This window comes from Phycodurus eques, chromosome 6 (genome assembly GCF_024500275.1).
Source record: "Phycodurus eques isolate BA_2022a chromosome 6, UOR_Pequ_1.1, whole genome shotgun sequence".
In the NCBI taxonomy this organism is placed as follows: domain Eukaryota; kingdom Metazoa; phylum Chordata; class Actinopteri; order Syngnathiformes; family Syngnathidae; genus Phycodurus; species Phycodurus eques.
In genome coordinates, this window is record NC_084530.1 from 20471251 (window position 1) to 20498556 (window position 27306).

The 27306-nt window shown below is 42.7% G+C and overlaps 1 protein-coding gene across 3 annotated transcripts in view; it reads right to left on the minus strand.

Annotated features, from left to right (window-relative positions):
* Positions 1–27306, minus strand: part of LOC133403551 (voltage-dependent T-type calcium channel subunit alpha-1H-like) — a 59943-nt gene that overhangs the window by 24498 nt on the left and 8139 nt on the right. The window contains exons 6-19 of one of the 3 annotated variants that reach the window (XM_061678486.1): positions 26895–27228; positions 25656–25748; positions 23864–24401; positions 12538–12917; positions 8938–9089; positions 8630–8815; positions 7496–7613; positions 6367–6522; positions 4980–5067; positions 4709–4893; positions 3251–3553; positions 2160–2260; positions 1950–2073; positions 731–799 (exon numbers count right to left, since the gene is read on the minus strand). In XM_061678486.1, the coding sequence (XP_061534470.1) occupies positions 731–799; positions 1950–2073; positions 2160–2260; positions 3251–3553; positions 4709–4893; positions 4980–5067; positions 6367–6522; positions 7496–7613; positions 8630–8815; positions 8938–9089; positions 12538–12917; positions 23864–24401; positions 25656–25748; positions 26895–27228 (2827 nt within the window). Of the gene's footprint in view, positions 1–730; positions 800–1949; positions 2074–2159; positions 2261–3250; positions 3554–4708; positions 4894–4979; positions 5068–6366; positions 6523–7495; positions 7614–8629; positions 8816–8937; positions 9090–12537; positions 12918–23863; positions 24402–24654; positions 24802–25655; positions 25749–26894; positions 27229–27306 lie in introns of those variants that run through there. The other 2 variants (XM_061678487.1, XM_061678488.1) reach the window with 2 other exon arrangements.

A 27306-nucleotide genomic window follows, 5' to 3' on the forward strand; every position in this document is an offset into this window, starting at 1 on the left:
AAGTCCACCTTTTGTGCAATTTTTGTTAAGGCATTTCGAGGAAGGTTGTGTCATTTATGTCCCCCAAAATGTGACTGCCTTATTAGCTTTAGTTCCCCGGAAAACACAAGGAAAACGATGTTAAAACACGTTCGTTTCTGATTTGTGCCACAAATATGAAGCAAGATCGTCTTTAGTACAATTTCTGTTAAGTTCATGTAATTCATGACCCCCCATTGATACACATTTAGGTCCCAATAACCCGGTTTTACATTCGTGACTTGGGATTTGTGACCGATTTAGGTGTCCACAACACGAGGAAAACATGTTTACACATACATGAATCGTGTTAGTTTTCTAAATTGTGACTTGTCCATTTTTAGGACCGTTTCTGTTATGTGATTTTACGGCCCACAAATGTGATTGCTCGGCAGGGGGGAAATGTGTTTAACACATGCAAATCATGGTTTCCATCACTTTCGAAGGGCATTAGAGATTTTCTGATTCGTCTCATCATAAAAAAAAAAAAAAAAAAGTCAATTATAATACTTCTAGTAAGATTATATGATTGATGAAGAAAAATCATGTTAGTTTTCTGATTTGTGACATGATTAAGCAAGTCCATTTTTAGTACCACTTCTGTTAAGGTTATGTGATTTATGTCCCCCCAAAAATGTGACTATGTGAATAAGGTCATCCCCCAGCCTGAAGCGCATCTGACGCAAATTGGCCTTATCGTTTTGTGACTTACCTTGATCGTCATTTCGCCAACGAAGATCAAAGTGAAGATGTAATTGGATACGCTCAGGAACACTCGCTCCTGTAACAGACACACACACAAACGCTTTCAAGTTCCCGTCGCTTTTCCTGCGTTAAGAAGAAAACAATTACTACATCGGAAGATGAAAATATAATGGAAAAACATGCCGGGATGTTGTAATCATTATAACCTGGGTTGGAATATTATCATTATTATTATTATGTGAAAATGCCTAAAGGAGGGAAACAGTAAAATCCTCAAGATGGCAAACGTGGATCAAAAGTGGGACTTCAAGGTGTCAATGAAAGGGGGGGGGGGGGGGGGGGGGGGAAACAACAATAGAAATATAACAAATTAAGTTTAAAGCATCATTACACGAAATGTCGGCAAATCTTGCGAGACTTCAACTCACTGTGGGTACAACTCAAGTGTATTTGGCTTTTGCTTTGTTTTTGTTTTTTGGGGTGATGGTTTATCGCCACAGAACGGGAGAAAACAAGCATTTGAACAAAGTTCTTGATAAAGGGTTGTATGACGGTGACAGTTTGAATGTGGAAAAGGTTTTTTTACATTGTCATTATATCATTTCTTTGTAAAATTTACAAACAAATGAGAAAATACAAAAACAAACGTACCATGGATTTTTTTTTTTTTAATCATATAATATTACATATTTTCAGCACTACATAATTTTGTTTATTTCATTTTAAGCAGCCTTGGGTTCCTTTAAAGGCCCTATATAAAATACATTATTATTTTCAATAATATAAATAATAATCATAATAATAAAATAATATGATGTACAAAATAGTATTGTTTAAATACTATACATAGTTTTTAAAAATTATTTCCGATGGGATCAATTCCCAGAAATAAAAACCATTGAGTTTAGACATGCACATGCATTAAAAATAATTTATAATTAACACATTGTTATTCATTCATTCATCTTCCGTACCGCTTAACCTCTCTAGGGTCGCGGGTGTGCTGGAAGACACATTTTTGTATTTGACATCGTTATAAATATTGTTTAAATATTTTTAATACAGTTCTATACATTGTTTAAATAATGTCCTGTCTTTAAATAACATACACAAAGGAAATGATGTACAGTATGTAAGCTGTACCCAATGAAGCGTCTACTATACATTATGTATGTTGGCATGCGTGCTTATGCGCGTGTGTGTGTGTAACTGTGTGTATATGTTACCATGCTGTGTGGCTGAATGTCGGGCCTCTCCAGCGCGATGGTGATGCAGTTAAGGAAGATGAAGAGCAAGATGATGTGATCGAACAACTTGTGTCCGATTGTCTTCTGGCACCACAGCCTGAAACTACACGCACACACACTGTAAGCACCGAGAGCGTGTTTATGTGTCGCGACGCGGCACTCAATCGACCTGCACGCGAGGGGATTTACCGGTTGTGTGGAGCGAAAACGTAGAGCGACCAATCCTCGTGCTCCACGCACCACTGAGGCTCGTAGGGTTCCACCAGTTTTCTCAGTTTCTGGTACAAAGTCTGCAATGGCACACAATCAACATCCTGCTCAAGGACACTGTATTTTGCATTACTACATGAAAATGAAACGATACAGCTCTCTGATTTTCATGTTGATTATTCCTCTAAATAGTATAAATGTAGTCGTTATCAGTAAAACTATAATTATCCATCCATCCATTTTCTGTACCGCTTAGCCTCACTAGGGTGGCGTGCGTGCTGGAGCCTATCACAGCTATCTTCGGGCGAGCCAGCCAATCGCAGGGTACATATAAACAAACAACCATTCGCACTCACCTTCACACCTACGGGCAATTTAAGTTTTTAATTTGACTACCATGCATGTTTTTGGGATGCGGGAGGAAACCGGAGTACCCAGAGAAAACCCACACAGGCACGGGGAGAACATGTAAACTCGAGATTAACATTGTGATAGTGGAATTAAAATGAAATGGAACAATGTATCAACGTACGGGGGCCGGCATTCTTAAAAAATGGTAATCAGCCGCAGACCGGAAGTGATATTAATTCAAAAATTTCTCTTTTTACAGTATGGCTGATGAAATTTTAATAGTGCTTGAAATTACCCCAATCATTATGGAAAGAAAAACTGACGTCAGTGTCAGAGTGATAGGTTTATCAGGGACAGATTGCTCATGAAGTACTGTACATATTTGACATCTTCTGCCTATTCAATTACTGAATGGGTTATCCAAGACACTGTTTCTCAAAAACATGATATATTACGGAGTGACATTTAATGAAGAAAACATTATTTCTAAGCTGTGAAGCAGCCTGGAAAAAAATCTTTGGGGGGGGGGAAATGTGTAATGTGACAAGTATCAAATGTGACTATCATTTAATGTTACATTCACAAAAGGTATGTTTTATTTTCTAAGAGGAAAGGACCTGGGACTCCTGTGGCCACTAAAAATAAAGAAATCGTCATATCTGGTTTATTGACCAAAGGGTCCCAATTCAGAAAGCCGAAAAGTGATTGACAATGCGAACCTCTTCCACATCCTCATCCTCCTGGTGCGTGTGGTAAAGCGACGTCTGGAGCGTGTCGTCGCAAGCGTAGTCGGGCAGGTGGAAGGCAGCGGCCCCGTTGCAGTCGGGCGTGTGCAGAACGGGCACCTGCAGGTAGTCGGGCGTGTCCACGGACGCCTCTCTGCCGCCGGCGTCGGAGGCGGTGTAGCCGTCAGACAGCAGCGACTCCATCTCCCCCGATTGGCTCCTACGGTGAATGCTGGGGGCCCGGCCCAGGCTGGCCCAGCTGGAGCGGCGGCTCTCAAGGACACCGTCCCACGGAGGCTGTGGAGAGGATACAACCGGGACTTGGAATTCTTAAGAACAAATGGGTTAAGGTTAATTGTTTTTTTAAAGTTGTATGTTACTAGATTATCAAAGTATTTTTTTATGTAAAACATTTTTTTTTACAAGGTATCGCACTATTTTGAAAATAAAAAAGTAATCATATAAAAACAATATATCACGTAATTTTCTATTTAGACAAATTTAGATTTAAAAAAAACATTTTTCATTTTTTTTTTTATGTTACTATGGCACACCATTTTTAATTAAAATTATAAACTGTAAAACTAAGTTAATACAAGTAATACAAGATAGGACACTGTTTTAGTTTTTTAAAGTTTTTTTAAAAAAGTTGCATGTTACAAAATATCAAATATCAAATTGTTTTAATTAAAATAAAAAGTGTAATAATAATACCAGATATCATGCTATTCTTAATAAAAATTTATAATGTGGTTGTTAAATGATATCACATTTTTTAAAATAAAAAAACCCCAAAAATAAATTTTACACGATATCACACAATTTTTAAATGTATACTTTTAAAAAGAAAAACAATTTATTCCACGATTTTGTTAATTACAATAAGAAACTAAAAACAATCGCGCTAGTTTTTTACTAAATATTATTTTAAGTTAAATGTTAGGATATATATCACAACAAATATAGACTTACGAATATAAAAACGTTTTAAGAAGTTGAACATTACATGACATTTGTTTCCCATTGCTAAAAATGTGTTTCAGTTATTTTAATTTTTTATATTTGTAAGAGTGTGTCATAATATGGTAGTTTACAAAATTGCGCCATATCATGTTTTTTTTCTACATTTTTTAAATGAAATAATTGTGCTTTTATAATAAATATTACAGACCACTCTATTGCATTTTTTGACATTTTTTCCAAATAAAAAGTGTGAGATGTCATCAAATCTCGTGAGTCTTCAGCTTCAGTGTGTTTTGCTTTTTCTTTGGCTTTTTTATGTTTTCCGGACACAGGTGTATCTATTCCAGCAATACTTGTAAAAGGCCACTATGTGACAGCATCACTCTGCAATCCATCCCCATTAACATGTCGGTTATGCATCTTTCAGGGCTGAGTGCTTGGACTTAGTTTTTGTTTAATTACATAAGAATTAGTGGCTTGAAAGCTCACCGGCGACCTCTGCTGCTCAAGGCTGTCTACCACAGAGGCGGCACTAGCACGCCGTGATTGACCGTAGATTATGGTGGGCGTGGCTGCAGTGTGCGTGATGACTGGCAGGGAAAGGGGCGGTGGTCTGGAGGCCCTGGGGTTCAGGAGGCCGTTGGGGCTGTTGATCATGGCCTGGATCTTCAGCTCTTTAAGTCAAGAGTGAACAACATAAAGAAGTTGAAGTTGAAAACATAAACTGCTACCTTAGCTTCTTCTCAAGTTAGCTCGTTACCTGCTGCGTACAGCTCCCTCAGCTTCTCCTCTTCGTCGTAAGACAGCGACTGGCCCTCGTCGTCCGACTCCGATCGGCTGGCGTCGCCCTATACGCACAACACGACACACAACACAACACACAAAGAAACACAAAACCATGAGTCAGTCGAGGCAGACGAGCCAAAGGGGACTTTTTGGCGGTGATCTCCTGTTGTCACAGCAATAAAGCTTTGCCCAATTTAATTAGAATTTTTGCTGCAAAGATGCAGGAGGACTGGCTTAGGCGGAGGGTATCAACCGATGTGTGTCTACTGGTGTGTGTCTATCAGTTTGTGTGTGTGTGTCTATTAGTGTGTGACTGTCAGTGTGTATTGTCTGATTGCGGAGATAAAACAGCAAAACCTAAACAACAAAAGCTCACCAGCTGTGAATGACAGAGCGATATCAAACACAAGTCTACCCTGGAGAGTATTGTCTGTGTGTGTGTGGGTGTGTGTGTAAGCGCATGTGTTTATGTGAGAAAGAGAGACATGAAAACTATGTAGACCTCTAAGAGCGAGGCAAAAACATGCAAGCGGGATTGTGGAGATTATTCTCCACAAGGCAGCTTTGTTATCGCCACCGCCGATGCTGCTGTCAATCGTGCCGGCAAGGTTGCCACCACTGTCGCCAATCCCAACGCCATTGACAATGCAAGGCTGCCCCTGCACCGGTCTAGACGGCGCCAATATCACCAACGCTGCTAACATCGCCAGCGCAGCCGGCAGAGCCAACACGACGACAAACTAGCAACAACACCAAAGCCGCCACTGCTCCACCGCCAAACCCGGTCCGACAGTTGCAGCCAATGTTAGAGTTCCACCACCTACCACCAACGCTGTCGATGCATCGCCTCTGCCACCCCCAACACCGTCAACAAACCCACTGCTGCCACCAACGCCATTGACAAAGCTGCCACCACTAATGCCAACGGCTCACCACTGTTACCACTACCACACAACCAACACCAAATCCACCACAGCTGCCGTCATCAAAAACCACCACAGCCAAAGCAGCTACAACTTCATTAAGTAGCCACCATCACCACCAAGGCAACCCCTGCTCCCACCAATACCACTGCTAGACGCAATCCCGACAATGTAGCGTTGCTGTCACCATTGCCGTTGCCAAACGTGCCACCGCTAATGCCAACGACGCATCACCGCTACCACCGTCGCCGAGAACTAATGCTGCTGCCATCGAAAAACTACCACCACCACATCTTTAAGTAGGCACCGCCACCGCCAAAGCGCACAATGCACTGACAGCAATGGCGCCCCTGGCACCACCACTGCCTCCGTCGGCGCAATTGCCAAAACCCCCGCCATCAACTCTGTAAGCAGCCCCAAACCCCAAAGTGCCCTTACTTCTGCCTGGAAGCCCTCAACCAAAATGGCCACCAGCAAGTTGAAGAGCACGTAGTTGCCGAAGGTCATGAGGGCAACAAAGTAGAGGGCAGCGAGCGGCGTGGTGGACGCCATGCCGTTGTACAGGACGGCGTTCCAGTCCTCCTGAGTCAGGATCTGCAGACGTGAGGAAAAGAGGGAGACATGTTGACTGTGGGCAGGATGCAGAAACATGAACAACAGTACAATATGACTACATAAATGGCAAGAAAACCCTACTAGAACATCTGAACTTTTATTGGGGTTAAACAAAGGCAGGTGTAGGCTGACTCCCATTTAACATGAGTTTGAATGTGAACGGTTTGTGATAACGTTATAAGAGGTTGTACACACTTGTGCAACCACATTATCTCAGTTATTTCTACTTCCGTTCTCTAAGATATATCCTTTTTTTTCCAATGCAGTTGCACAGCTTACATGTCACGTTAATGGTGGAAAAAGTTTTGAAACGATTTATCCTGGTCTAATTTTTTTACATCACAAAAACCCGGCATTTAAACGGGGCTGCGTAGACTTTTTATATCCACTGCTCGTCATCAACGAACCTAACATACGCGTGTTTGTAAACATCAAAGAAAATGTGTGTTTGTTTGGACATTTTAGGGTGCTAGGTAAATAGTGATGAGGAAAAAACTGAGCTGCAACAAGATAATGTGAAAAAAAACAACAACTTTGTTTGTACTTTCTCACTGCGCTGTAATAAGAGGCACATTAACGTCGAATTTAATATCTGTCTCTGCGGGCTGAACAGCAATGGTGCTTGTCGGTGTTAAACAAGCTCCTGCCGCGTGCCTTTTCGTGCCTCATCATTGCTTTTTTTTTTTTTTTTTGTGAGATGCATCATCTTGCTGCTCGTGCCATTGGCTTTGCATTTGGTCATTTGTCGGGGAGGGAAAACATTGCTGGGAGTGAGCCAGCTCGAGATTGGATTAAAAATAATAAAGATGAGTGTCTGGGATCCAGCCAATAGCACCACAAGCTGCTTCGGTTTAAATGTCCTACTATTTCATTTCAAATTAAATAGCAGACACGACAACTGTGTGGCGTGTGCGTGTGTGTGAGCGCGCGTGTGTGCGTGCGTATGTCAAACCTGGAAGACAGTGACTATGGCCCAAAGCAGTGAGTCAAAGTTCTTTCTGTCGGGTAGCGTGTCTCCGCTGTCTTGTCGCAAACCAAATTTACATCCAAACAAATGCATCCCCAAAATACTGCGGAGAAAACAAAAGAAAGAATGAAACAATACATTGTTAGAATATCACATTATAACCTGTATCCATACACTAATTCCACAGGGGGTGCTCAAAAACCTCAAAAAAGAGCTTGGTAGCACACAAGGGATTCTTTTCTCAATTTCTGCCCCCAAAGCCACTTTCGTTAAGCAACATTCAATTTGGCAGACATGTGTATCATGGGTAGACCCATAACAATGTCTCAAGAAGCCATGCCCAAAAAGACACTTTTGATTTGAAGTGGCCATTTTGGTTCGGTGGCTCCTTCCAGTTTTTCAAAAGAATTCAGCCAACAAAGTCAGTTTTACTTAACAACATGAAAAATGGTATTTATGTCCATCATGAGTAGACCCACAAAAAAGCCTCATGAAGCCGTGTCTGCAAAGACAATAGGAAGTCAGCCATTTTGGTTCGAAGTGGCCATTTTGGCTTGGTAGCGCCAAGTAAGTTTCTTTCAGCAACATGAAATTTTGTAGGCTTGTCTATCGGGTGGAGACCGTTCAAAAAAGTCTTAAGAAGCTATGTCTAGAAGCACACAGGAAGTGTGTCATTTTGGTTTGAAGCAGCCCTTTGCCTCAGTAGCACCATTCAAAACAATTTTAAGAATTCAGCCCACAGTGGCAATTTTATTTAGCAACTTCAAATTGAATAGGCATGCCAATCATGAGAAGACGCATAAAAACAGTCTCAAGAAGCCACGCCTGAAGAGACGCAAGGAGGTCTTCCCTTTGGGTTTGAATCGGAATTTTGATTCGGTAGCCCCCTCCAGAATGTAAAAAAAGAATTCAGCCCCCAAAGCCACTTTCACTGAGCAACGTGAAATTTGGTAGGCATGTCAATCATCATTAGACGCACAAAAGAAGTCTTAAAAAGTCTTGCCTGAATAGACATAGGAAGTCAGCCATTTTGGTTTGAAGGGTTTTTGACATTGTATGGCTGGAGCATGGCATCGAAGTTTAACTGGCCATAAAAGACAAAACTCTCAAATCCCATACCTGAAGATGAATATAAAGAGCATGAGCAACATGCAGAAGGTGGCCACGTTGTCCATGGTCTTCATGAGCACCACCAGCTGCCTCCTCAGGGCTGGCAGGAAGCGCACCAGCTTCAGAACCCTCAGCAGACGGAAGGTACGCAGCACGGACAAACCTCCCTCCGCCTCGCCCGCAATCTCCCACACGCTGACACACATGCAGTGACGACATAAAATATTCATGTGAAAAAGACAAAGAACATCTTAAAATGTGAAGGGAACATCAAAATCCCCTTTAAAATGCTCTACTTTCTTGTAAGAGCATTCCACCTGATGATGACGATGACGCTGTCGAAGCCGTTGTAAGGGTTCTTGATGTAGCCGAAGAGGCCGAGGGCGAGGACTTTCAACAGCATCTCCAGGCTGAAGAGACTCGTGAACACCATGTTGCTGATCTCCAAAACGTCCGTCAGCTCCTGTGGCTGAAGACAGGGCAGCTTTAGCCTGCTAGTGGGCGCAGGAATGCATCAACAAAATGTTTTTGTGGTCCATTTCTGGTGTGATCACTTATTGCTAGGCAGAATTCCTATCGTAGACTCCAGTACAGATGGGAGTAATTCATTCGAAAACATTTTTTAGCTAGGAAGTAGGAACAGGTCAAGAAAATTGCTTGGAATGTTTCTGTTTTTGTCCCGTCCAAATTTGTGTGTTTACCTTTTGCGAGGCAGATTTTGGAGGCTTAAATTATTTTTTGTTCAATTTATTGTATTCTTTTTCTTTCAATTTGTCTAAAAGTCTATTATAAAACATTTTAGTTAGCTAAAGGTCACAGGAACAGGTCAACAAAAAAAATTGTTTTGACAAAAACCTGTTGCTAGGCAGAATTCATAGGGCAGAATCAAATACTAAACCATACAGATGGACATTATTAATTAGAAAGTATGTTTAGCTAGCGAGCAGGCGCAGTAACAGATCAATAACATTTCTTGGAATTTTGCTATTTTTGTCCCATATATACGTTTGGGTGCCCACTTGTTTCTAGGCAGAATTTGCAGCTTTAAATTATTTTATGGCCAACTTCTCTTCCAACAGTTCATTATAAAACATTTTAGCTACCGAGCAGGCACAGGAACAGGCCAACAAAATGCTTGTATTAATTTTTCTGTGTGCTAGTTTTTATACCCACTTTTTGCTAGGCAGAATTTGTGGTGCTTAATTTTTCCCTATTGTCTTGTTCACTAAACTGTACAGATTAGTGTAATAAAACATTTAAGATAGCGAGCAGGTGCATCAACAAATTTACAAAATGCTTTGGTTTATTTTTTTTGGTGGTCTTATTTGGCATAACTGCTTGATGCTAGGCAGAATTTATAGCACAGAATCAAGTACGATACCATACAAATGGCTGTAATCCATTAGAAAACATTTTCGCGAGCAACAGGGACAGATCATCAAAATACTAGTTCAACATCAAGTACTGTGCGGGCTAGCAGACGCAGGAACAGTTTTTTTAAAAATGCTCAGATTCATTTTTGGTGCTAGGCACAGAATCAAGTACTAAACTACACAGATTTGTAAAACATTTTTAGAAGAACATATTGAAGAGTAATTTTGACCAACCACATGTTGCCAGGCAGACTTCGGAACGCAAAATATATTCTTTTTTGCATGTACAGAATAAAAAAAGGCATATTTCATTGCAAAACATTTTACATGTCATAAATTTGGGGCATCCATATGCGAAGGAATGCGGGCGCAATTTTAAGCAGAGGAATTAATTGGAGCTAACTGGGAGCTGGGATTCAATTAATTTTATCTGGACAGTGTGACATTTGCATAATTTCAATTTGTACAACAGAAATCCATTTCCCATTTTATATATATTATATTTTATATAACTTTAACCTCAATAAAACCGAGTCTATATTGTATGTACTGTATAGAGTCCACATAGAAAAAAAACACAATAGCTGTGTTAAACAATGCTATTGGAGGGACGACACTACACGGAGTGAGATGACATTTATTTATAACAGTGTGTGTGTGTGTGTGTGAATGTGTGTGCGTGCGTGTGTGTGTGTGACATCTGGCAGTGCTGCAGATGTTCTTCGGAGACGCCTCTGAGGTCTCCGAGGTGTTCCAGACTAAACAGAACATTGACAGCGAGGTCACGTGCGTTTAAATGACGAACCGTGTGGACCACAGCACAGCATTGCGGTTGTCAAAACAGGAAGCTGCATTGACGCAAAGGTATTAATTCAAAGAGGTACTGTGCCTTTAAAGCAGGTCTGGAAAACCTGTTTCTCTGTCTTTGCTATTTATGAAAACACATCTACTAATTGTCTCTGATGTTTATGAAAACACGTCAGGTTCATTGAGGACATAATTTGTCTTTGATGTTTACAAAACCACATCCGCTAATTGTCTTAGATGTTTATGAAAATGTACTCAAATGTGTCTTTGATTTGAACAAAACATGCAAGCTAAATTGTCTTTGCTACTTCGATCAATATCGTTTATTTAATCAGGTTAAAAAACAACTGACAAAACCAATGACCAGGTTAATAGAAAACTCTTTATTGTCCTTGATGTTTACAAAAACTTGTTTTGGGTGTTTATGAAAACACATAGGCCAGGTTAATTGAAGACTCTAAATTGTCTTTGCTGTTCACAAAAGAAACCCTGCATACCATCAGGGAATAATGTCATTAACCAAAGATATCGGAAAACATACCACACCTTATTTGCTTCTTCATTGGCCTTTTTCATCCCAGTACTTAATAATACAGTCCGCATGGTGTATATTTCTATTGCAGGCTCTGCTGAGATGAAAACTCCGGGATGTGTCTTACAGTTAAGTAAATAGGCCAAAAAGGCAATCTTGCTTCAGCAAATCATGGAGCCTCCACTGACTCCACTTTTATCATCTCACCCCCCTCTCTCTCTCTCTCTCTCTCTCTCTCTCTCTCACTCACCCTTGCACGAGGGTCACGCTTTAATTAACACTTCAGGTCTTATGAGTTACGCACGCACGCACGCACACAGCGGCGACCTCGTGTGTGGCGTGCAGCAAGTGTTGATTGCAGGGTGCGTATCGTTTGATCCAGCACGCCCGTCATTATCGCATCCATTTTTGGTCAAAGTGCGGTCACGTCCGACGGAGGATTAACACTTTGCTGCTTTTTCTTTGGCTTTTTTGTAACTACACATAATACAATAATGGCATAATGCTGTTAACCAAAGATTACAAGGAAAAATACCACCTTTAGAAATTATGTGTCAGGGACGTTAGCTTCAAAGGATTAACACTTCGCTTTTTCTTGGTTTTTTTTTGTGACATTCGGCATAAAATTAAACTTTTAGAAATTGTGAAAAATAAATGCATGAATTCTTCGCATTGGCTTTGTCTTTCAAAGTTGTACAAAAGACGAGACCTTGGGCACGTCGCGCCGTTAACCAAAACATTCAGGGAACAATACCACTTTTATAAATCGTGCAAATTGCGTAACCTCAGGGACGTTAGCATCAAAGCAATAACAGTGCACCTTTTTTGGGGCACGACAAAATACAACTGCAGAAAATGTTGTTCACTAAAGATTTTTGGGAAAAAAAAAAAAGAAAATTCGTGCAAAACACAAGACGTCGGGAACTTTAGCATCAAAAGTTTTTTTTTTTTGCTTTTTCTTTGGCTTTTTTCATAACACCACACAGTACAATTGTGTAAACCAAAGATTGAGAAGATTGAGAAAAACACCACCTTTAGAAGTTATAAAAAAAGGGCAAGACCTTGGGGAGTTTAGGTCATGAGCCAAAGACTTCGGTACAAAATAACCCGTTTAAAAGTCGTACAAAACCTGACCTCAGAAGTGAATATCAAAGGATTAACTCTCACACACACACACACAAACACACACACACACACACACATACCTGCTCATGATACTCTATTCCCATGGACAGCGTGTTGATGAGAATAGCAATCATGATGCCTCTGTTGAAATATCTGCTGCCCACAATGCGCTCCAGCTTGCTCCTGAGTTCAGCCCAGCATCGAATGCACGCCCGCCACAGGGGCCACACACGCCCCTCACCCAGGCGGAGGCCGGGGCCACTGCAGGGTTCCAGGCTCTTGCAATGCGGCTGCGGTGGCAATGGGGGGCTGCTCACGGGGCCTCGCTGATGATGATGTTCATCAGAAGCCTCATTTTGGGAGTCGCACAGTTGGTTGTAGTAGCTGCAGTACGGACAGGGTGACGACTCGACGGGGACCTCGCCCGGCAACGGTAACGCAGGCTGAGCTGTGCAACCGCCTGCACACGAACACACAAAAGTATTAGTGACTCTACATTGCCTTTGCTGTCTACGAAAACAAGTCCTCTCAATTGTATACAGGATGTATACAACAAAATGTATCATGTATAATGTTAGATATTTACATAATACATTACGTCATACCACATGATGAATAAAAGGTTCATAAAAGGCAAAAAACAGGTTTAGCAATCATGTACAGTATCCCTTACTAACTTTTCAAACGATGATATTGGGATGAATAAGGTGACTTTTATTATTTGTTGCAGAGTGTTCCAGTCGTTTGGAGTAGAAAATTTAACAGAAGATTGAGCAACAGTATTGCGGACTAAAACTGCTGGAACGTAGTGTGCAGGTGGTGGTATGCATGGTGAGCAGAGAGCGAATATAGGGTGGGGTCTTGCCAATGACTGTTTGATAGATAAACATCCATATATCCATCCATCCATTTTCTATACTGCTTATTGGGAGGGGAATGGTCACCAGGACAACTGCAGAGCACATAAACCAACCATTTAAACTCAAATCTAAGGACAATTTAGACTCTCAAATTAACCTACCGTGCATGTTTTGGGAATGTGGGAGGAATCCAGAGTACCTAGAGAAAACCCACACAATCACGAGATGAACATGGAGACTCCACATAGGTAAGCCAGACCCCGGATACTAACCCACAACTGCAGTCGACCACCTGCCTTAGATAAATAAATAGACCAGTGAATTTATCTGTGTGAGTGAGGGGAGTTTTTTTTCATGAAACTTCTTTGCTAACTGAAAAGATTGTCTTTGGTGTATTTTTTACAAAAAAAGGTTCATTCAACTCTAAACTGCCTGAGATGTTTATGAAAACAGGTCCTCAATTGTCAAATTCAGCAAACGTGAAGTTTTTTACAAAAATATGTATGTCAGGTTCACTGATAACGCTAAATCGGGGCTGTCAAAGTCATTTCTGTCATGAGTCACATTGTAGTTATAGTTTCCCTCAGAGGGCTGTTATAAATGTGGAACTGTAAAAATGTATAATCGCCTAATCATGTCATTACATGTACAGCGGAACCTCGGTTTTTGTATGCCTTTGGTTCCGTATGATTCGGTTTTTGACATTATTTTTTTGAATTTAAATTTTGTCCCAGTTTTCATACAGCCGAATGGTTGAAAGTAGAAAGTACAGTTGAAAGTAGTCCGAACGCCAAATTCATCCAACTGCCAGCGTCACGCCTAACTTTTTAATTTTAAATTGCTTCACATTTGTCAACGTTATTAAAAGTGAGGACAATTTAAAAATTTTGGTTCAGAAGAACATGACGTCGACGGACATGACATGCTTAAGTGAGCCACATGAAATTATATTGCGGGCCGGATGTCGCCCCCGGGCCTTGAGTTTGACACCTGTGCTCTAACTCGTCTGATGTTTACAAAAAACGAATACATAAAGTTCACTGGAAACTAAATTGTCTCGTTTAAGAAAATGCGTATATTAAGTGAATTGAAGACTAAAACGTCTAGTGCATCTTTATGAAAACACATACCTGTAAGTGAGGCTCAATGAAGGCTTTAAATTGTCTTGACCAAAACACGTGAGATTCATTGAAGACTAATAATAATTAATTTTAATTTAATGCTTATGAAAATGACCATGTATGGTAATCGAAGGCTCTAAATTGTCTTATCGGATCGGGACTGATACTGAGTCCCGATCCGATACATATAACTACCAAAACTCAAGTTTTAATATTTAAAAGAACAACCAAAAAAACACATTAGTAACAAGTAAAATAATAATATTAAAAATAGAAATAAAAAACAAGACATATTTAGCAAATAGAAATAATGTTGGTAATCCTAATGGATTTAAAACGGGAAAATTTCAGTCTGATTTCATGTGGCAGAGTCAGGGGGGAAATGACTGTATCTGCTGTACCCTGTGCGTGCTTTGGCCTCTTAGGGGCAGTGTGGTGTGATGCATGCATGTACCTACACGTTAGCAGTAAAAAATGTTAAAAACGATAAAACAATTGTTGTTTTGCACAGATTAGGAAAACTATATGCCTGTGAGCATTGTTATATTACCTGTTTGTATGTGTTACTACGGAGTTTGTGTAAAAGTAATCATTATTTGAAGGGAAATCCCATCTGTGAGCCAATGCTAATTCTAGCTAGCCCATCAATGGGTGTTTCCATTGACTGTAGGCACTAAGCTGGCGATTTCTACAATGACCATGTGTCATGCAGCCATTGTCTTCCGCTTATCCGAGGTCAGGTCGCGGGGGCTGTAGCTTCAGCAGGGAAGCCCAGACTTCCCTCTCCGCAGCTCTTCCTTGGAGTTCCCGAGGCGTTCCCAGTCTCTCCAGCGTATCCTGGGTCGTCCCCGGGGTCTCCTCCCGGTGGGACGTCCCCGGAACACCTCACCAGGGAGGCGTCCAGGAGGCATCCTAAACAGATGCCCAAGCCACCTCATCTGGCTCCTCTCAATGTGGAGGAGCAGCGGCTCTATTCTGAGCCCCTCCCGGATGACCGAGCTTCTCACCCTATCTTTAAGGGAGAGCTCGGACACCCTGCGGAGGCAACTCATTTCGGCCACTTGTATCCGGGATCTTGTTCTTTCGGTCACAACCCACAGCTTGTTACCATAGGTGAGGGTAGGAACATAGATGGACCGGTAAATAGAGAGCTTCGCCTTTCGGCTTAGCTCCTTCTTCACCACAACGGACTGATACAAAGTCCGCATCACTGCAGACGCTGCACCGATCCCCCTGTCGAGCTCACGTTCCATTCTTCCCTCACTCGTGAACAAGACCACAAGATATTTGAACTCCTCTACTTGAGGAAGGATCTCATCCCCGACATGGAGAGGGCAGTCCACCCTTTTCCGACTCAGGACCATGGTCTCAGATTTAGAGGTGCTGATTCTCATCACAGCGGCTTCACACTGGGCTGCAAACCGCTCCAATGAGAGTTGGAGATCACAGGCTGATGGAGCCAACAGAACCAAATCATCTGCAAAAATCAAAGATGCAATACTGAGGCCACCAAGCTGGACACCCTCTACGGCTCGGCTGGACCTAGAAATTCTGCCCATCGGTGACAAAGAGCAGCCTTGGCGGAGTCCAACCCTCACTGGAAACGAGTCCGACTTACTGCCGGCAATGCGTACCAAACTCTGACACCGGTCGTACAGGGACCGAACAGCCCCTACAAGGTGGTTCGGTACCCCATACTCCAGAAACACCCCCCACAGGACTCCACCAGGGACACGGTCAAATGCCTTCTCCAAGTCCACAAAACGCATGTAGACTGATTGGGCGAACTGCCATGCACCCTCGAGGACCCTGCCAAGGGTGAAGACCTGGTCCACTGTTCCACGGCCAGAACGAAAACCACACTGCTCTTCCTAAATCTGAGATTCAACTTTCCGACGGACTCTCCTCTCCATCCCCCCTGAATAGACCTTACCAGGGAGGCTGAGCAGTGTGATAACCCTGTAGTTAGAACACACCCTCCGGTGCCCCTTCTTAAAAAGGCGGACCACCACCCCAGTCTGCCAATCCAGAGGCACTGTCCCCGATGTCTATGCGATATTGCAGAGGCGTGTCAACCAGAACAGCCCTACAACATCTTCTCGCGCCAACGTTTTCGCCATGCCCGCAAACGTATCTGCAACTTTTTTTCATTTTATTTTTTCTTACCTCCACAATGCTAGGAACGTTGCTTCACTTCTGCATTCTGCTCTTGGCATTATCCTACTTTCTGCTCCAGAGTACATGTGTGCACGTGAGAGAGCAAGCGAGAGAGCGAAACAAAGAGAGACTAATCCTTAAACCCAAATTGTATTATCCTTGGAGCTCCGTCCATTGTTGTTCATGCAGGTGGGTACGTCACACTGGCAAGGGCGCAACAAAGCAGACTGTGTTGCCAGGTTGGCGCGAATGACCTCGCAATACGTTTCTTACTTTAACATTTTTTTTAAAAAAGGCAGACTGTCTCAATGAATATTCAGATTTCCAACTCTAAATGACTTGTCAAGTGATCAAAGTAAAAGTCAAGTCTCTTGGCTGCCAAGTCTAAAGTCAAGTATTTATGAAGTATTTGGCCAGCAAGTCTTAAAGTCATAAAACTGGCAACTCGATGGGGGGCGTCTCTGTCACGTACAACTACAAATTGTCTATGATGTTTACAAAATTGTGTTTGGTTACGGAAAACTGATTCCGAATTATGTACGCTAGTTTCATTGACACCTTGTATTTGTAATTAAAAATTATATACAGGTAATGTATTTATTTATTTATTTATGAGCAGGAGACATAATACCGGAGACAAATTCCTTGTGTGTTTTTTGGACATACTTGGCGAACAAAGATGATTCTGATTCTGATGAGTGTTGAGAGAACGTCTTCCGATCTCTGGTAGTCGGAACAACAGCAAAAAAGTCAAAAACACGGAAGCTGCCGTTGGGATGCTTTGTGCAAGGAGACGAGGGCGGGGGTTATTAGAAGTGTGAGCGTGCGGCAGAAGATTTGTGCACAATCATTAGTGAGCAGCTCGAGGGGAGAAAAAGAAAAAGAAAACGCTGCTGTGACATAAAAATCATCGAGACATCTCGCACAAGCGCTTCTCTTCGCGCCTTCTTCGGCACAGGGAGCGCCGGGTGGCGTTTCCCTGAAGAGCGACGCGGTGAATTCAATCAAGTCACTCCGTCATGTGTAACTGTACTCAAGATTTACATGATCTGGAAACTTCCTGTCCGAGGGCGTGAATCACAAGAAATGCCTACGCTTACGCTGGCTTCACTTCTTCTTCTTCTTTTCCTTTCGGCTTGTCCCGTTAGGGGTCGCCACAGCGCGTCATCCTTTTCCATGTAAGCCTATCTCCTGCATCCTCCTCTCGAACACCAACTGCCATCATGTCTTCCCTCACGACATCCATCAACTTTCTCTTTGGTCTTCCTCGAGCTCTCTTGCCTGGCAGCTCCATCCTCATCATCCTTCTTCCAATATACTCACTATTTCTCCTCTGGACGTGTCCAAACCATTGAAGTCTGCGCTCTCTAACTTTGTCTCCAAAACATCGAACCTTGGCTGTCCCTCTGATGAGCTCATTTCTAATTTTATCCAACCTGGTCACTCCAAGAGCGAACCTCAACATCTTCATTTCCGCCACCTCCAGCTCTGCTTCCTGTTGTCTCTTCAGTGCCACTGTCTCTAATCCGTACATCATGGCTGGCCTCACTACTGTTTTATAAACTTTGCCCTTCATCCTAGCAGAGACTCTTCTGTCACATAACACACCTGACACCTTCCTCCACCCGTTCCAACCTGCTTTGACCCGTTTCTTCACTTCCTGACCACACTCACCATTGCTCTGGACGGTTGACCCCAAGTATTTAAAGTCCTCCACCCTTGCTATCGCTTCTCCCTGTAGCCTCATTCTTCCCCCACCAGCCCTCTCATTCATGCACATATATTCTGTTTTACTTCGGCTAATCTTCATTCCTCTTCTTTCCAGTGCATGCCTCCATCTCTCTAACTGTTCCTCCAGCTGCTCCCTGCTTTCACTGCAGATCACAATGTCATCTGCAAACATCATGGTCCACGGGGATTCCAGTCTAACCTCATCTGTCAGCCTATCCATCACCACTGCAAAAAGGAAGGGGCTCAGGGCTGATCCCTGATGCAGTCCCACGTCCACCTTAAATTCTTCTGTCACACCTACAGCACACCTCACCGCTGTTCTGCTGCCCTCGTACATGTCCTGTATTATTCTAACATACTTCTCTGCCACTCCAGACTTCCGCATGCAGTACCACAGTTCTTCTCTGGGTACTCTGTCATAGGCTTTCTCTAGATCTACAAAGACACAATGTAGCTCCTTCTGACCTTCTCTGTACTTTTCCATCAACATCCTCAAGGCAAATAATGCATCTGTGGTACTCTTTCTAGGCATGAAACCATACTGTTGCTCGCAAATACTCACTTCTGTCCTGAGTCTATCCTCCACTACTCTTTCCCATAACTTCATTGTGTGGCTCATCAACTTTATTCCTCTATAGTTGCCACAGCTCTGCACATCACCTTTGTTCTTAAAAATGGGCACCAGTACACTTTTCCTCCATTCCTCAGGCATCTTCTCACGCACTAGAATTCTATTGAACAAGCTGGTCAAAAACTTCACAGCCACCTCTCCTAGATGCTTCCATACCTCCACAGGAATGTCATCAGGACCAACTGCCTTTCCATTTTTCATCCTCTTTAATGCCTTTCTAACTTCCCCCTTACTAATCATTGCCACTTCCTGGTCCACCACACTTACCTCTTCTACTCTCCCTTCTCTATCATTTTCCTCATTCATCAACTCCTCGAAGTATTCTTTCCATCTAGCAAGCACACTGCTGGCACCAGTCAACATATTTCCATCTCTATCCTTAATCACCCTAACCTGCTGCACATCCTTCCCATCTCTGTCCCTCTGTCTGGCCAGCCTGTATAGATCCTTTTCTCCTTCTTTAGTGTCCAACCTGCCATACATGTCATCATATGCCTCTTGTTTTGCCTTTGCCACCTCTACCTTTGCCCTGTGTCGCATCTCAATGTATTCCTTTCGCCTCTCCTCGGTCCTCTCAGTGTCCCACTTCTTCTTAGCTAACCTCTTTCCTTGTATGATTTCCTGTACTGTGAGGTTCCACCACCAAGTCTCCTTCTCTCCTTTCCTGCCAGAAGATACACCAAGTACTCTCCTGCCTGCTTCTCTGATCACCTTGGCTGCAGTGGTCCAGTCTTCTGGAAGCTCCTGCCGTCCACCGAGAGCCTGTATCACCTCTTCCCGAAAAGCTGCACAACACTCGTCCTGTCTCAGCTTCCACCACATGGTTCTCTTCTCTGCCTTTGTCTTCCTAATCTTCCTCCCCACCACCAGAGTCATCTTACACACCACCATCCTATGCTGTCTAGCCACACTCTCCCCTACCACTACCTTACAGTTGGTAACCTCTTTCAGATTACATCGTCTGCACAAGATGTAATCCACCTGTGTGCTTCTACCTCCGCTCTTATAGGTCACCCTATGTTCGTGCCTCTTCTGGAAAAAAGTGTTCACTACAGCCATTTGCATCCTTGTTGCAAAGTCTACCACCATCTGTCCCTCCAAGTTCCTTTCCTGGATGCCGTATTTACCCATCACTTCTTCATCACCCCTATTACCTTCACCAACATGTCCATTACAATCTGCACCAATTACGACTCTCTCTCTGACTGGGATGCTAAGAACTACATCATCTAGCTCCTTCCAGAATTTCTCTTTCACCTCTAGGTCACATCCTACCTGTGGGGCATAGCCACTAATCACATTACACATAACACCCTCAATTACAAATTTCAGCCTCATCACTCGATCTGATACTCTTTTCACCTCCAAGACATTCTTAGCCAACTCTTCTTTTAAAATAACCCCGACTCCATTTCTCTTCCCATCGACACCATGGTAAAATAATTTAAACCCTGCCCCTAAACTTCTAGCCTTACTGCCTTTCCACCTGGTCTCCTGGACACACAATATATCAACCTTTCTCCTCATCATCATGTCAACCAACTCCCGAGATTTTCCTGTCATAGTCCCAACATTCAAAGTCCCCACATTCAGTTCTAGGCTCTGTGTTTTCCTCTTCTCTTTCTGCCGAAGAACCCGCTTTCCACCTCCTCTTCTTCTTTGACTTCGACCCACAGTAGCTGAATTTCCAACGGCGCCCCGCAGGTTGACGGCGCCGGTGGCGGACGTTGTTAACCCGGGCCACGACCGATCCGGTATGGAATTCTTTGGATGAACGCTCATATTTGTTTGGCAAGGTTTTAAGCCGGATGCCCTTCCTGACGCAACCCTCTGCATTTATCCGGGCTTGGGACCGGCCTACAGTTTGCACTGACTTGTGTCACCCATAGGGCTGCATTTACGCTGGCTTCACTGATAACTCTAAATTGTCTTTGATGTTTATGAACACGTACAGTATGCAGTACGGCTGGTTCATTGAAGATTATAAATTGTCTTTGCAGTACGCGTCACTGATTAAATTGCCTTTGATTTTTTTTTTTTTCCCAGAAACACAGTGTATGTTAGGTTATTGACGACAAAATTATCTTTGATGATGAATACATCATACACTGTATGTTCAGCTCATCAAAACTGATAAAGTGTCTTTGCAAAAACACCTACACCCGGTTTCAGTGATGAGTCTACGCTTACTTTGAGGTTTTCAAAAACACAAATTGAATGTGAGGTTTATTGACGACTCTAAATTGTCTGATGTTTTCAAAACGGCATAGTTAGGTTCACTGAAGAATGAAAATTAGATTTACGGAAAACAAAACATGCACTAGGTGTTGCTTATGAGAACACACAATGAAGACAAAATTATCTTGATATTATGATGTTCTTGAAAACATAAGATGAGGGTTCTTTGATGATTCTGAATTGGAAAAAATAATGTATGCAAGGTTTTTCGAGAACTAACGCGTCTTGGATGTTTATCAAAACACACACTTGGTTTACTGAAGAATATACAACTGGATTTTTATACGAAAACACATACGCTTAGTTCAGTGAGGAATAAAATATCTTTGATGTTTACAAAAAAAAAATGTGTAGGTTCACTGAAGATTAAATTGTCTTTGATGTTTACAAAGATATGAATGTGAGTCCATTTTCTTAACAAAACCACATACAAAAATAGACAAGCTAAAACTGAAGTCTTTGATATTTCTGAAAGAATGGGGGTTATTAAAAGACGTTATTTAAGTTGTTTTTACGAAAACACGTATGGTAAGTTCACTGAAGACTGTAAATTATCTTTCAATGTTTTTACAAAAATACAGGCGCTAGGTTCACTGTGGACTGTAAATTGTTTCCTGAAGACTGTTTGTCGTACGCTTGGCCAATGAGTACTAAACTGTCTTCTTTATGAAAACAGCTCCAAAAAGGACGACAAATAAAAAGTACTGTTTTACATTAAAAGTAATTTTATTAATCCGAATTGTGTGGCTTCTACAGTTTTGTATTAGCTTTTGTCCCAGCATCCACTTGTGCAAATGAGTCTAAAAGTAAAATCCTCTTTGCGTAAGATGAGTGTGTGCAACAATAATACCTACAATAGGATTAGGTCCCGCTTCAGATCCTGTAGAGCACTGTTTGCTCCCTACTACTAAGCTTTAAGCCAATTAGGATGAGTGACAATCTAGTGTGTACTCATTTGATATCATCTTCTATATGGGACACTAAATGAATGAGCTCATCTTTTATTTACCATAATAGAAATGGGGGTTGCAGTAAAAAGGCAATCATTTTAATGGGTGGTACTTAATATTACTTTATTGCGGGGGTTCACCGTGATGTTTTCAGTGGCCTTTTCAAGTTGTATTAATCACTGGTTATTGTACCATAAGCCACATAGGTTACATTTTCTCCTTGATGTCATTAAAAAAATAAATGTTAAAACTAATGAAACCTTGTGTTTTCACCCTGGGTGCATCTGTTGTGTCAATGCCCACCGTAACGTAAGAAAAAGTGCTCTTTATAAATAACAGACAAATGTCGAGCAAAACATAAGTTGCATCTGGTAGGTCACTGCCCCACTTTGCCCCAATGCAAGCGGAATGAATGTCCATCCATCCATCCATTTTCATTACCGCTTATCCTCACTAGGGTCGCGGGCTGCTGGAGCCTATCCCAGCTATCTTTGGGCCAGCCAATCGCAGGGCAAACAACCAGTCGCATTCACAGTCACACCTACGGGCAATTTAGAGTCTTCAATCAACCTACCCTGCAAGTTTTTGGGATGTGGGAGGAAACCGGAGTCCTTGGAGAAAACCCACCCAGGCACGGGGAGAACATGCAAACTCCACACAGGCGGCGCCGGGATTTGAACCCCGGTTCCCCAGAACACCATGCCGGCGCAAGCGGACTGTGACGCCCAAAAATGAAACCAAAAGCCTTCCAAAACATAACCATGTGTTTTCACATTTGGTGGGCCACTGCCCCAAAATCCTCGATCTGAACCTACACCAAAACTAAAGAACTAAAGAAATGTTGATGAAAACATAACGGTGCGTTTTCACATGGTGGGCATCTGGTGGGTCACTGCCGCACCTGGCCCCTATCCAACTGGACTGTAACACTGGACTAGACTGTTTGCAAATCAACATAATATTCATGTGCTACCCCCTCCACCTCTTTTACATGAAAAAAAAAAAATCCCAAAAACCCGTTTGACTAATGAAAATTGGGTTGCTCTCATGGGTCACTGCCACTCCTGGGCCCAAAGCAAGCAGACTGGACTGTAACTACAAATAGCAGTAAATTTCTCGATTCAAACCTTTATCCAGATATACACCAAAGCTGAACAACTCAACAAATGTTGCTGAAAACACGACTTTGGTGGGTCACTGCCCCATTTGGCCCCAATACAGACTGTAAAAGCAAATAGTGAAACCGAAATCCTAGATTCAAACATTTAACCAGATCAGCACTGAAAAAAATGTTTCGGTTCTTCCTTGGTTCATCCCTTTGTGAAAATTGTAAAAAAAAATTAAAATAAATAAAGTGTTTTGCGTAATCTTGCCAACAACCAACCCTGCTTTACATGACAATTGGACAAATAAAAGTTTGCTAACTAACCAACTAATTAACAAATAAATTAATCAAATGTAAAAAAAATTCAATAGGGGATAATTGGGTGCATCAGGTGGGCCACTGCCCCATTTGGCCCCAATGCAACCTGACTGCAGCTACAATTAGTGAAACCAAATTCCAAGATACAAACATTTTTCAGGCTCCACGCCAAAACTGAAAAACTAAACAAATGTTGATGAATACATAATCTTGCGTGTTGGTGCTTGGCAGAGGTAATGCAATATGTGCGTGTACAGTAATTTGAGAGACTTAAACAGGCAATCATTCTTCTCACCGTGTTCCAGCACGAGCTGTGGCGGCCTGTTGACGGTCTCCATGGTGACCAATCTCTTGTGATGCTGACTCTTTGCATCCAGGTGAGCGAGGAGTGGTGATATGACTGGATAATTAAAGCCTCCGTTACTGAGGCGACGCTCCGGTACCGGCGGTGTCGGATGTCGCTGATGATACATCTGATGAAGGTGCGACAGGTCCCCGGCGACGTGACCTGAATGCCGGTGCGCCAGCCCGTTCATCTCCGCGACGCCTCGATCCCGGCGGCGTATCGCGCAGGCGCAGCGGAGGCCGGCGGCGACCCGGGCGACTCGTCGGGACAGACGCCGGAACGCTTTGCGGCCCAAGTGCGCCAGGTAGCGGATGATCTCCTCGTAGCAGCTTCCCGGTTGGCTGTCGCTGGCCAGAGTGGACGCCGACTGGTGGAGTTGGCGGGCGCGCTGCTCCGACTTCATCAGAGCGTGCTCTCGTTGCTTGGTCTCTGAGAACTGGGTGGCTATGACCACCAGGCACAGGTTGATCATGAAAAAGGAGCCCACCTGGAAGGGGCAAACATACAGGCGCAGAAGGGTAAGTGTATACCATGCAACACGAGGGTTGCCTGTTCGTATCCCTGCACGAGGGCATGTAGTCGTCATGTCCCTGGTCAAGACACTTCACCCACATTGCTCATGAATAAATGTGGTTGGGTGTTTGGCGGCCGCACTCTCATCGGTTCGGCTGCTTGCCCGTTTTTGCCACAGTTTGGCACTATTAGGCACTGGTGCGCTCTCCCGGTGTTATTACACTCACCCCTCCACTCTGCCAGACAGCCGCGCACATCCCTGCCAGTCAGCTACGCCCACCTATTCCAGGCTCTGCTGATCACTGACTCATCACCAGCTTGTTCACTACGCGCCCGTGCTAGACTTCCGAACACTCTTCTGTGGATTGCGCTTCCCTGCCCACCCTGTCTGCTCTTGACCATCCCCCTGCCGTTCACCTGAGAATCCGATGAGTTCTGCCTTAGTACGTTAGACTATCACCGTGGCTGTTTGGTGTTTTGCTACAACGACAATAAAGTGTAGCTTTCCCCATCCTGCGTTCTGTGCATTATGGTGTATCACATGACCTGGCTGCTGGCCTCAAAGCTTTTCCCAATCTTCAAAAGCTCTTTGTCTGGACTTTGAAGTTAACTGTGCTGTTACTCACCCGTTTGTTGCTGGACCTATCGCAGTTTGCTATTAAAAGTCAGTACCAACTATTTCTTTTTTGGTGTCTGCATTTAGGTTCGACATGTGCCCGTGTCAACTTCCAGTAAAAAAAAAATCGATTTTTTTTCGCATAATCCTGCTCACTCACTAAATAAATACATTTGTTAACATTAAATAAATGTCCATCAAACTATAACCTTGCATCTTTGCGTTTGGTGGATCTCGTTTGTGTTATTCTACTAACCAACTGATTGATAAATAAAATACTCAAATGAAATGAAAACATAACCTTGCATTTTCGAGATGGGTGGACGTGGTGGATCACTCTGCCACTTTATCGCAAACACAAGCAGACTGTAACAATCAAAAGTGAAAATAATTTCCTCGATATACCTTTTTTCTTGCTTGAGTCTGAGTCACTGAGTCAGCTTGAATCAGTGCAAGGCGACTCGTAAGACATCAAAGCACGTACTGCATTAAGAAGCCTCCTTTGTTCGATATGACATGCAGCAGCGGCAATAAGCTTACACCACATAAAGTAGACCTCAGATACTTCATGTCTCAAGTATCTGCAAAAGAAGTGTGTGTGTATGTTCTTACTATAATAAGGAAGATGAAGTAGATGAAGTTGTAGAAAGAGTGGGCATCCATTACGTAATACATGATGTCCACCCAGCCTTCCAAGGTAATTACCTGTCAGAGCATGCACACACACACGCACACACAAAAATGTCAGTAGTGTCTCAGCTCCATTCAGAATCAATGGAGATTCTATTCTCCATTTTTCTCAAGGACAAAAAAAGCATATTTTACGCCTAATAATCATGCATGCATGCATTTTCTGAGCCGCTTATCCTCACTAGGGTCGCTGGCGTGCTGGAGCCTATCCCAGCTGTCATCGGGCAGGAGGCGGAGTACACCCTGAACTGGTTGCCAGCCAATCGCAGGGCACATACAAACAAACAACCACCCGCACTCACATTCACACCTACGGGCAATTTAGAGTCGTCAATTAACCTACCATGCATGTTTTTGGGATGTGGGAGCAAACCGGAGTGCCCGGAGAAAACCCACCCAGGCACGGGGAGAACATGCAAACTCCACACAGGCGGGGCCGGGGATTGAACCCCGGTCCTCAGAACTGTGAGGCAGCTCTAACCAGTCTTCCACCGTGCCGCCGCCTAATAATCAAATATAATTTAAAAAAAAAATTTTTAAACACATTATATTGGAAAATTACTCTTGTATTGCCATAATAACCATAAAATATTTTTGGGAAACATTTGCTAAATTAAAAGTGAGGATAAGCGGTACAGAAAATGGATGGATGGAAAAGATTTCTATCTATATCTATCTATCTATCTATCTATCTATCTATCTATCTATCTATCTATCTCACGCTCTCTCGTTCGCTTTCTCTGTATATATATATGTATAATTTTAAATAAATAAATACATTAGTATTCCAAGGAACCCATAAAATATTTTTATAATTTCAAACATAATAAAAATACCTTTAGGAAATAATCACTTTAAAATGTGGCTCTGTAGTGATCAAAATGAAATAAAGATAAAAAAATAAATTATAATCCAATAATCATCTGAAAAATTGCTACACAAAAACATATAAATACATAAATAAATCTATTATTATTCCCACTAATGCATCTAAAATTAAATAAATAAACAAACAAAACAAAAATTGCTGTCTTCATTTACAGTATTTTTTCATATTTAAGTCAGTTTTCATACTTTCCGATATGATAAAAACAATTTCCACATTAAAGTCAGTTAAAATATTATAATTTAAAATGATACATTAATTAATCCAAAAATCACCTGAAAAATGGCAATCCATGCATATCCAATGTTATCAAAGTTGATGGCTCCCTTGTGCGGGTTCATCTCGCCGGCGCGACACTCATTGTAGTACTGGTACCAGTTGACGCATGACACTCCACCCCCTCCCGCCGCCGCAGCCTCCGCCGCCACCGCCGCCCTTGCGGGACGGGCGTCCTCTGCCCCCAGGAAGCAGGACGTCCCGGCCACGCGGCGGCGGGGCACGTCGGAACAGCGCAGCATGCCGTTGTCCCGTTCTGCCGAGCAGATGAACGGGTGGTCCTCCGTGCCCCCCGGGCGGTAGTAAATGCTCAGGAAAGAGATGTTGTACCTCCTGGAACAAAAGGTAACCATAAACTACAAGAAGTATTTTGTTTGTAAACCTGATAGCAAACTAACAAAGTGAAAAGTG